Consider the following 12,407-nt stretch of genomic DNA (forward strand, 5'->3'; position numbering starts at 1 on the left):
AAGTCACACTCAATCCACAATCTTTCAGTATTCACACATTGCTGTTGATTAGTTTTATTGATTGGGCTAACACATACTTTTGTTTGAGGTTTATACTGTGATCGAAGGAGAGATGAGTGGAGGAGATGGTTCGAATTGAGAAGGAGAGGGTTCCATGCGAGATGGTGAAGGTGAGGTGCGTGGTCGTGATCATGAAGATATTGATAGGGGGCCTTTGGCGGTGGAGATAGTGGCTGTTAATCTGATCAGAGAGGAAGAGGGGAACTCGGTTGTGCCTCCAAAGAAGCTTTTGCTAAGGCTGTTGGTGGTGGAACTTAGCTAGACATTGATGCTCTCCCAAAGCCAATCCATGCAGGGAATATCACTAGGATTATCATCCCACAATAGGATTACAAATCTATTCATCAAAATTTTCGATTCTCCCTTATGGTTGTGCAAACTTTAGATCTTGCTCATTGGAAGATCTTAGAATGGAGGCCAAAGAAATTTAGAATTTGTAACAAGGTGTAGTCATGCACCCTTTGGGTAAAGGTTTCATCATCTTTCAATTTACAACGAAAGGGGATATGACGGAGGTTTAGAGAAGAAGTCTAGTGAAGATTTGTGGTTAATTAATCCATTTTCAATGATTGCAACCAGATTTTAATGTGAGCATAAAGCTGCCTACAACTAAATGGTGTGTGAGATTCCTAGATCTTCCTCTTGAATACTAGCATGAAAATGTGTTATCCATGACTAAGATAGTAGGACAACCGGTGGCTCTCAATCGAAGGGTTGGACTATCTATTAGGTCACTATGCTTGAGTTCTAGTTGAAATGGATGCATCTCACTCAGCGATGCATGTTGAGATGATTCAGGTGGAGCACAGGGAGCCTATGATACATACGCAGCAGGGAGGATTGATAAAATGGACCTGGATCCGGATCCTCTCCATAGAGCCCATGGACCATAGAGTGATCCCATGGCTGGGAGGACCCATGCATAGGTCTCGAGGTCATGTACTCCAACTGTGAGATCACTCTATGGTCCATGGGCTCTATGGAGAGAAATCCCATCCTAGATAAAATAGGGAAAGAAGATTGATAGATAAGTCGTTTTATGGACCAAGCTTGGGGTTTCGGCTAATTGGGAGGTAGCCAACCTCTTGGCCTTATAGAGGAAGCCAGGACCTCCTTCTCAAAACAGAGTAATTGTATTGTCATCCAAAGTCTGATTTTCATTCAAGATAATCCTCATTTAGATAGGAATATCAGTAGTTACAACTCCTCTCATCCACGTACAGCAAAGAATTTTGTTTCGTGCAAAATATTGAATATGAGGATGATATGAATCGATGCGGATATTGTAAAAGGGTGGGACTTTTAATAGCAGGGTATTGCCAAAAGAAAGCGGTAGACGCTCGCCAAAGTGAGCAGGACAAGGCCGTCGTTCCAGGGGCAACCTAAATCGAGGAAGATGGAGTCAACTTAGCTAGCAACCGGATCAGGGTTGACTCCGCAAGAACCCCATGATCAACGACTACTGTGGAAAGTCTAATTGTGCAAGATATCGCTAGGGAGAAATCCAAGGGAGGTTCGGATTCTAATTCAAATTTGAATCCTTCCCTTTCCTTATCTAATCCTAAAGATACGAATGCAACTTCTGCTTCTTTAGCAAGGGAGCACATGGAGGGTAGGATTTCTATCCTTACTTCTAGGGAAGGCGTGAATCAAGGAGGAGAGGGTATCATAGTCATGGTTCCCCATGGGGAAGGAAACGTGAGTAAGGAATTTTTCCTCATCTCAATGACGAGGCAAAAGGATTTCTGGATCGGATCCTTGGTTTGAGTCATGGATCTGGATCGAAAACTGGGTTAGGATCGGGACCTGAGGATGGAGAATTCGAGGAGGCTGAAATATCTAAGGAAGAAAGTGCGAGTCCTCTCAGGATGGGGAGGAGGATGCAATTGAGGAGTGTCGATCTCTAGAAGAGGAAAGGGTTACTGTTAAGGAGAGCCAAAAGAAATAATTTCAGATATCTATGATCGTGCTAGAAGTTGGGCGGGAGTTGGCTTGGATCAACTCATTCCTGCACCTTCAAAGGAGAAGTCTTATAGAGTGGGCTTGGTTGCTCGGATCGGTCATGAGGAAAGTTACTAGTCACCAAATTCTGTGATGCATGGGGGAGGGGTGATCCTAACTCACTCTGAGATCGATAGAATGGATGAAGCGGCAAAGGATTTATCATCTGTTGATGTCAAATGGCAGAAAGATAAACATGGAAAGGTGGGTCAGTCATAACATATTGGCAAGGTCTTTTCTCTCAAACAAGAAGGAATCCGCTGCTCGTACGATCACCTGGATGTAAGAGTCAACTATCAACATCTATCATATTTTCTGCCATTACAAGGATAAAGAAAGGTATATCTGAGAACAAAAAAGACAGGTGTTGTTCGCTAACTCGTACGACCAGGTGATCGTACGAGCAGCAGATTGGTTCTCCTCTCAAACGGTAACTCATGCAAGTTCTATTTTGAAATATTAGAGGTTTGAAGGTGGCTGGTTGAAGGGCCTTATGTAATTTTCTTAAGGAACATTCTCCGGATACTATTTATATTGTGGAACCAATGATAGAGGTTTCCAAATTACGTGCTTTGTATTTTAATAAGTTGGGGTAAGTGGCGAACTGTTTGTGAAATTCTCAAACAGGTTGAATTTCTAGTTTGTGGGTTATGTGGAAACTCTCTCTGAGTAGTCCGGTTATACTGGCAAAGTCAGATCAACAAATTTCTTTCAGTGTTAGCTGGAAAGGAAGGAGAGTTTGTGTCACCGCTGTTCACGCACATTATTTGAGGGCCACTCATAGACGACTGTGGATGGAATTAGTGGGTCTCCCTATAGGTTCAAATCCCTGGGTGGTGGTAGGGGATTTTAATGTCATTCTATATGTTCATGAGAAGAGAAGACCAGGTAGATTAATGTGGGTTGGAGGCCGCTTTCAATGCTATGTTGGATGCGAATTCTCTGCTGGCAATTCCCTTTTCAAGTAGGAAATTCACTTGGTCAAATAATAGAAGGAGGGGACGAGTGGAAGCAATTTCGGATAGAAGTTCTTGCTTAGATAGCTGGCTCTCTTTCTTTCAAGATTGCTAGCAAAAGGTTTTGTAACATATTGCATATGATCATACCCGATTGTTGATCATTTCAGAGGCAGGATCCAAGCCAAATAATATTCTTTTCAAATTACATAAATTTTGGATGGAAGACGATACCTTTATCTCTGTGGCGAGAAATATATGGGCGGTGGAAGAAATGGGTAATCTGATTTACATTTTGTCTCAAAAGCTTAAGTGTCTCAAACCAATATTGAGGGTTGGGGAAAGATCTACATTCTTAAATTTTGAGGTGGTTCTTTAGAATGCTAAACAGAGTCTAGATTAGATTCAAGGGGAGATTGAGACTTTGGAAATAAACGACTCTTTATTTGACCGTGAGGTTGATGCGAAGGTGACCTATGTGAAGGCAATGGAAAATCATGAAAAATTATGGGCAGGAGAAGTCTCGAATCAGATGAATGAAGAATGCAACTAAAGTTCTTCCATTTGTCAACTAAAATAAAACAAGCTATGCAGAGAATTCGATCTCTCCGAAAGGATGATAGTACTATTATATCTGATCAAGACTAGTTGACCACATATGTCATTATTAGGAAACCTCTCATAGAGTATTACCACTGGTGCAAAACCAGTCTCTCCTTGATTGTATTCCTGCAGTGTTGGAGGTAAGTGACGTCTCAAGAATGGAAGCAGTTCCTTCTTTTGATGAATGTAAATTTAAATTAATTGTGTGGGACCCGGCCCCAGAGAGCTCGCCAGGGCTGAATAGATTTGGAGGGGCCTTCTTTCCAAAATTCTGGGTTGCGATGAATTGTAAAGCTACAATTTTCTTTCTTCATAAAGGGGAAGATGCCTTAAAGAGTAAATAATTGCTTTATTACTCTGATTCCAACGGTGGAAGGTGCAATCTCTCTGGAGAAGTACAAGCTAATTTATATGGGTAATTTTATATGCAAAGGTAAAATAATTCGGTTGTCTTCTTCCTAGAATGATTTCTGAGGAGCAGGGAGTGTTCCAAAAAGGTAAAATAATCTCTTCAAATACTAGAATTGCATCAGAGCTAGCTAATTAGATGTCCGCTGCCATGCGGGGGTGAGATTGGGTTGAAGTTGGACGTGTAAAACTGTTATGTCTCTTTATTATGGGACATTTTGTTTGCAGTTCTGAGGCGTTTTGGTTTCAGCAACAAATGGATTGACTGGGTGCATCGGTGTATCATTTTGACAAGAACTTCAATTCATTTTAACGGTGGTCCAGTGGGCTTTTTTGGGATGGAGAAGGGTCGTCATTAGGGTGATCCTCTCTTCCCATTCTCTTCATCTTAGTGGAGGAAGTGTTATGCAGAGTTCTCCATCAGTTAGCAGAGAATAGAAAATTTTAGCCCCTTCCTGATCCCTGTGATGCTTATGTTCTTTGCCAATGACATCTCATTTTTCATGAATGAGTCCTTAAGGTATGTGCGTTCTCTAAATAATTTCCTGGAATTATATCAAAGCTATTCTAGGAAATTTATAAATTTAAAGAAAGTAAGTTGTTTCTCGAGAAGATTCAACCTATTATGGAAAGGTATCCTAGGGTGTTGGTTCTATTTGGGAAGGTTTGGGTATAGGAATTAGATCAGGAGTAAAATAGTAATATTCTCCGTTCGATTGTAATGTCGGTCAATTGAGCCTTGATCATCATCTCTAAGACGTTCTCCCAATGTGTGAAAAATTCAACGTCTACACCTTTGCACCCTATTGAGGGAGAATAGTGGTGGGTTGATTAAGAGTGCAAGGACAGTTCTCTTGGTGATCTTATTGTCAAAATGATCTTTATTAATTACTTCAGTGTATCATATTTGGTGGGAAAGAAACTTATCGTTAGACTTCCTCATCCAAGACCTTTTTCCAAATTTGGAGTTCCATTAAGTCTGTATCAAAACAAAGTTCAACTACCTCCATCTTTCAGACTATAATAGTTTCTAGAATCAACATATTGTCTCCTCCAGGGATTTACAACTAGGCTTTGTTGAGTACTCTGGCTTCTTTTTTTGTTTATTGTTTTGTTCCCACATCGATTACCTAGGACCTTGAATATATTTCTTCACGGAAATTTTTGCTTTAGGTCAGCACATAGATTATTATTAAAAAGAAACAATGAATACAATGAAGAAACCAAAACACTCAATTTCCTAATCCACCTTAGGCAAAGCCATTAGCAAATCAGAAAACCAAGGAAAACAACATCAGACTCTCAGCATTAATTCTATCCATTTTCAGCATTGCCATCAGCAAAGTAAAAGTCAGGGAAGATAACGCACTTTGTAGAAACAGAAATCTCAATTTCTCAAATGCATCCCAGTCAATATCTTCCAATGAGAATCTAGTGGGATTTCCAAAAATATGTCTTCATATATCATTGGACTCCACAAGTAATATTTAATGGACACTGTTTTAAATATGGATTTTCCAAAAGAAGATTAATTAGCTAGCATTGGTGGGCTTCTTTATTTTTATTTTTTATTTTTTATTTTTTATTTATTATTATTATTTTTTTTGGTGTCTTGGGTTTGGTAGGAACCTTCCTTATTGGTTGGTTTGTAATCCTTTATCATTGATTCCCTCCATTAATTCCTCAATATTAGGGTGAAGGTACAGAAATGTTCTTCTTCATACATCTCTCTCGATATGCTATTCATCACCTATACTTGGTTTGCAAAATGAAAGAGAATTGGTCTTGATGAGTTTGGTTAACAAAAATGCTTCTTTGATGTAGGCGATCAATTGAAGCAAGGTTTGTTGAAGCCGACATATATCTAACACCAAAAATGATAAATAAATAAATAAATCAAAATAGATCTACATCGACTTATCTTTAAGTGGTGAATCTATTCTCTCATCCCATTAGTCCCCCTATGGCCTCAATCATTTTCATATCTATAAATAACTCCAAAACGCCTAGTATCGAACCCCTACCCCCCATGGCCGGAAAAATCCCAAACCCCTCATGGTTCAGAAATAGGCATAGGAATATAAACCCATGCTAAGGAAAGAAGAGAAGCTATATGGTTTTAAAGTGACGTATGTCTCTGTTGGTATATAATTTAAGGTCCAAAAATTCTAACTTTCACCACCATATGTGTAATTCTCCTATCTTTTTTATTTCTAGCTATTTTAAACGACTTCTCATTGTTGGTTCCAATTAAAGCCATTTTCCACAATAAATTCCGGTTTAAGGTATAGTAGATTATGGTTTTTGGAATAACTCATAGGGAATAAAATAAAGAACAAAATCAGGAGATGCTCACCCACAAATAAAGAAGAAAAAAAACGAGAATCCCAACGTGAAGTAAGAGAGAATATTTTCCATTTCATTACTATCCTAAAAGATATAAAAAACAACACATCACAGACAAAAAAAAAAAAAAAAAAAAAGGAAAAACCCACATCAAATGGAAAGAGAAAAGCTTAAGTAGATGAGAGAGATCCTTCTAAGAAGAGATCCAACGCTCTATACACGTCTTGATCCCATACATAGCACATAAAGAGGGTAAAAAAGAAGGATGAGGGACCTATCTAGCTAGAGATAATCTTATATTCCAGCCAGGCCAATCAACTTGGTCAATCCATAAGTTATAGCCATAGCCAGCCACCCACCAATCAACACCCTCAAACAAGACTTCTTCACAGAAGCCCTCCCCAAGACTCCACCTAAGCGCCCAAACACAATCAAAGCCAAGCTTGACATAGCAATTACCACCCCCAACCTAACCTTATAATTCTGTATAAAAGAAGCTGATAATAGTGGCACCACAGCTCCAACAACAAAGGCTAGGGCAGATGCTCCAGCCGCCGTGAACGGGTTCGGGAGGTCTTCTTTCTCGCTTTCATCCAGACTTTCTTTTCCATCATCTGAAGCTTTATGTTGTCTCTTCATTTCAGAAAGCTCTATGTCATACTGAGAGTACACCGACACGAATTCTCCGATCGCCATGCTACATGCTCCGGCGACCATCCCTGCAAAACCAGTAATAATCATGGATTTTACATCCTGTTTTACAGCTCCAACTCCCATCATTAAAGAAGCTGTGGAGACCAAACCATCGCTGGCTCCAAGCACTGCAGCTCTAAGCCACTGTGCCCTTTGGGAGTAGTTAATTTTGACTTCTTGATCTCTGTCTTGCTCACCATCATTTTGGGGTACATCAAGTTTGGCTTCGTTGGGGATAGGTTGGTTGTAAGCTTCGAGTTCTAGGGTTGCCATGAAAAAAACTGAGAGGAAGAAAAGAGGGAAATTAGGATTTTGGAAATAGATGAAGGAGAGATGAGAAGGTTTGTGGAAGCCACACGCCCCAATAAGGGTATTTATGGAGGAGAGGATGATGCTGTGGGGACGCTGATATGACATCACCAACTAAGAGGCAATATCTGGTGAAACCAAGGAGCTTGCAAAGTGACACACCAATAGTCCCATCCAAGAAGAGCCTGACACGTTCTTATATTAATTTATGGGGGAGTTTTTGTGCTAAATGGCAGATCATGTGAGGATAAAATTTAACACGTAATCATTACGCTTCTTGTTTATAATTTAAGTTTCATCCTAATTGGAGTTAGTCATGTAACTCGGCAAAGCATGAAAAAATCCAAAATCATAAAAAAAAAAATAAATAAATAGAAGAATGCATGGAAATACATGAGAATACATAAGAGAATAAATGACAAATTTGAAATTGCAAGTTAATTGAATTTGAGGCAGAAATTTGAAACATTGCCTATTTGGATAATTTTACGAACATCAAACAGCCTATCATACAATTCTTCTACATAGCTAAACAATCGTGGCCATTCACCAACTTTGTCTATGACCTGCCGCTATCCCCGAAAATTCTCATTTTTTTTTTTTTCTAAAAAGATGAGAATTTCATTAAGAAAGGAGTAAAATTACAGAAAAAAAACATAGGGAGTGGATTTTTAACCTCCACCTTCGGCATTGCCATCAGCAGAGGAGAGAAACCCAAAATTAATCGAACCTATACCTCGGTCTAGAGTCAGCAACATGGCTGATCTCATCCCTTATATGAGTGGGAAAAATTACATTCCTTTCTGATAATCTTTTTTTTGTTGCTTCCTTAGCTAGAAAGTCAACAATGCAGTTTGCTTCTCTGAAACAGTGAGAGATCTTCCATGTTATAGAGCTCAAGTATGGCTGCAATGAGTTCTGTTCCTATTCGAAGTATCAAGGGATAGCTCGTGCTTGGACCGTAGTGACCATTGCAGCAGAGTCACTCTCAATCCAGAGCAGTCTCATGTCTAAATCTTTCGCCAACCACAAGCCTTCCATTAGAGCTTTGAACTCAGCCACGTAGTTTGAATGGATACTGATGAAAGCTTTAAAAGAGCCCAATACAGCCCCATAATTTTTTCTCAGCACTCCACCAGATCCAGATCTTCCAGGATTGCCAAGGGAGCAACCATCCACATTCAACTTCTTCCAGTCATGCATAGGCTTGCACCAAAAAACCTCTAATATGCGAGATTCTCGTCTGGACCCCATTTGTAGGCCAAGTGTTCGGCAGCAAATGAGATCATACGGATTATTGATTTGATTACGAAGAATAACATTTGCTTTGCTGAAGTCTTGCTTTATTCTTTTGAAAACTAGAGAGCAGTTGAGCTGAGTACCTTCAAAATGGTGGGTATTTCGTTCTCTCCATAGGTTGTCCGTCACAATGATAAGACCCATCGACCAAGCTTCCTTTAGCGATAGGATTCTGAACTTTCTATTCCACCACTGAACTGAAGCATCAATATCTTCAATACTAGGCCAAGCAACACCAAAGCAATGAAGGACTTTTTCCCAAATGCTTACTGCAAAGCTACATCTCAAAAAAAGATGTTTAAAAGATTCACAGTGAGATGAACATAAATTGCAGATAGAGACAACTGGAATCCCTTTCGTAGAGATAGCATCGTCTGTGGGTAGCCTGCAGTGCATGAGGCGCCACCCAAATGTTGATTGTCTTGGTTGTAGAAAATTATTCCATACAATAGGGTACCAGGGGACTTTTGGGTTGTGTTTTCTAATCTCCTCCCAAGCAGACAAGGAGGAAAAGGCACCCGAGGTAGTGCAGCTCTAGACACACCTATCTTATACATCATAACGAGGGAGGCAGATGGAGCAAGCTTCTTCAAAACATGCTTGTAAGGGGGGAAACCAAGCAACAGGGATCTCCCAACGGTGGTTGTTTATCAGACTCGCCACCTTTAAAGAAGATCCTTTGTTGATGTCGAGGTTGATGCCACAGCTTTCAACGATTGATTTTTGCCCAAACCAGTTGTCATGCCAAAGGTTAACATCGTTACCATTGCCAATAATCCAACGCTCTCTACTTTGAACAAAGCTCCATACTTTCCACATGCCAGGCCATACAGAGGAGGATCTATAGCATTCTCTGAGATTTCCATTTGTGTGATATCGAGCTTTAAAAATTTTGCTAATTCCAGAGCTACCATGCTTGATATTCCACAATTGTTTCCAAAGCAGAGATTTATTAATGTCCCGGAGATGGTGAATGCCCAAACCACCTTCATCCCTAGGCCGGCAAACTTTGTCCCACCTAAGAGTCATAGCCTTGGAACTGTCTGTATCACACGTCCAAATGAAATTCCACATCCATTTTCCATCAAGGAAATAAGCAAATTTGGCCACTAGTAAGTTGATCTACTATGAACAGGCATTCCTTGCATCACAAAGAGCACCAATTGTACTCAATCAGCCATGGAAAGCAATTTTCCTTTCCAGCCAGCCATTCAGTCTTTCACCTTGTCAACGATAGAAAGCAAGAATTGCTTTTTTACCCTTCCTCTGAAAATTTGAAACCCAGGATAGTTGGTAGGAAAATTGCAGACCGAGATACCTATAGCATCTGAGATATTTCTTATACGGGCAGGGCTGATCTTTCCCATATAGAGTTTAATTTTGTTAAGGTTTATCCGTTGGCCAGAGAACTCTTGATATTTCATCAAAAAAGCATCTAGATTCCTCATATATTTAATGGAAGCATTCATGAAAATAAATATGTCATCAACAAAAAGAAGATGGATTGGCATCAACTCACCTCTAGAGCCCTATAAAGGCTTTTTTCCCCCCTGAACCATTCTATTCAAGCCTCTGCACAAAACCACCTCGGCAAAAATAAAAAGAATGGGGGAAACCGGGTCTCCTTGATGCAAGCCTCTTTCAACATTGAAGTAACCCACAGGACCTTCGTTTAATAAGATAGAAATTTTTGATGAAGAGAGAATCTGATATATCCAGTTCACCCACCTCACAGAGAAACCAAAACGTCTCAAAATGTGAAATAAAAAATCCCATGAGATGGTGTCGAAGGCTTTTGAATATCTATCTTGATCCCCATGCCCCCTTCTCTTGTTGCAGAGAACATGACACTTGCCATCTCAGATGCCAGCCAATAATTGTCTGGATCAATTTTCCCTTCTGGAATTCCCCTTGCTCTTTAGATATTAGTCTAGGCAATAAAAAAGACATTCTTGTAGCTAATATTTTGGATATCACTTTGTAGAAAAAATTCCCCATGCAAAGGGGACGGAATTTATCCAAGGTGGAAGGACCATCAACTTTGGGAATTAAAGCAAGAAAATTGTTATTGTTACCTGTGGCCATGTGCTCGTAAATGAAGAATTCCTAGATTGAACGAATGAAATCATTAGCTACAGCCTCCCGACAGTGTTTGAAAAAGGATCTTGGGAAGCCATCTAGACTTGGAGAGTTATCTGGATCGAGGTCCTAGATCACCCTCTTGATCTCCACAGGACCAGGGATGGAATCTAAGGTAAGCGTATCCACCTCATCCACTAGGTTTGGAATTACATCTAAGATTTCCAAGTGATCAAAGGTCCGCGAGAGCTTGTGAAGGTCTTCAAAATATTCAATCATGTAGTTGGATATCCCATCTCTATCAAAGATTTTTGACCCATCAGGGAGCTGCACCATTCTGATCATGTTTTTTTCCCTTCTAATCTTAGTATAGAGATGGAAGAATTTTGTATTCCTGTCCCCATGCTTCAGCCATTTAACTCGAGATTTTTCAGCCCATAATTTCTCATGATTTTTTGGAGCAATTAGGTAGGCTGTTTTTGCATCTGTTTCCTTCCCGAATAAAGTGTCATCCATGCCTGAAGCTTGGATTTTGTTCTGGATTACAGTCAAGGCCTCCTTAGTTTTTATCAACTCTAGCTCAAAATTAGGAAACACCTGCCTGGACCAATTACTAATAGGCGGCTTAAGCCGCTTTAGTTTCTGGGTTAAGACATAAGAACCAGAGCCAACAATACTCTGCGACCAAATATCTTTAACCACATTGAGAAAAGATTGCTCTTCAAGCTAGAATTTATGCATACGAAAGGGACAGTTATCTGGCTTTGGACATGCCTCCGATACAATCAAAAGCGGGTAGTGATCCAAGAAATCTCGTTGGAGAATCGTCTGTGCACAATTGCGAAAGCGATTGAGCCAGGCTTCATTACAAAAACCTCTATCCAGAATAGCCGAACAGCCGCCACATTTCCCCTTCGTTCGTTATTTGTCCAAGTAAATTTTTGGCCTTGAGATGAGATTTGAATCATAGCATAGGCATTAATCATTCCCTCAAATTCAGCCGCAAAGCCCATACTAAAAGCTCTTGGCCCCCTCTTTTCGTGTGAAGCAAGGGTTGCATTAAAATCACCAACCATAAGCCATGGGTCAATCTGCCTTGGAACAGGAGCGAGCTAGGTCCACATGTCCCTTCTTGTTGCTCTAAAGCTGCTTGAATGAATTAGAGAGAGGAAAATATTTGTGCCCTTTCAGTCGAACTGAGCAGTGAGCTGTTGATCATATAGGGAAATTATAGACGGCTTTGAGATACCTCTCCTCCACATCAGCCAAAGATTTGGCACCTTATCTACTCTTTCATTCGAGATTAGCTCTACATTATACCCCATTCTACTAAAATACAGAGCAAGAAAAGTTGATGTATCTATCATTGGTTCTGCGAGACAAATTACATCAGGATTTCTCTCCTTAACCATACTTTTCAAGGCCAGACGCACTACAGCCTTCTTAAGCCCTTACATTCCAGTATAGGACTCTCATAAATCACATTTAGTGTTGACCAAGACTTTCAGACCTTCTGGTCTGCCCATGATTTACAGCGCCTTTCTCCTTCCTACGGCCAAGGTTTGCATTTGATTGATGCATCGACGCTGCCTGAATGGCCAAGTCGTCGATACGGATGATCTCTTCATGACGCACTACTACTGCACCACCCTG

At 40.2% G+C, this 12,407-nt stretch overlaps 1 protein-coding gene across 1 annotated transcript; it reads right to left on the reverse strand.

The window, feature by feature from the left end:
- Window positions 1-6,668: 6,668 nt before the first annotated feature.
- LOC122072886 (vacuolar iron transporter homolog 4-like) lies at window positions 6,669-7,340 on the reverse strand. The gene has a single exon (XM_042637319.1). It carries the CDS (start codon window positions 7,338-7,340, stop codon window positions 6,669-6,671), a length of 672 nt encoding a protein of 223 aa, XP_042493253.1.
- Window positions 7,341-12,407: the final 5,067 nt, after the last annotated feature.

The sequence above is a fragment of the Macadamia integrifolia genome, chromosome 1, assembly GCF_013358625.1.
Source record: "Macadamia integrifolia cultivar HAES 741 chromosome 1, SCU_Mint_v3, whole genome shotgun sequence".
Lineage (NCBI taxonomy): Eukaryota > Viridiplantae > Streptophyta > Magnoliopsida > Proteales > Proteaceae > Macadamia > Macadamia integrifolia.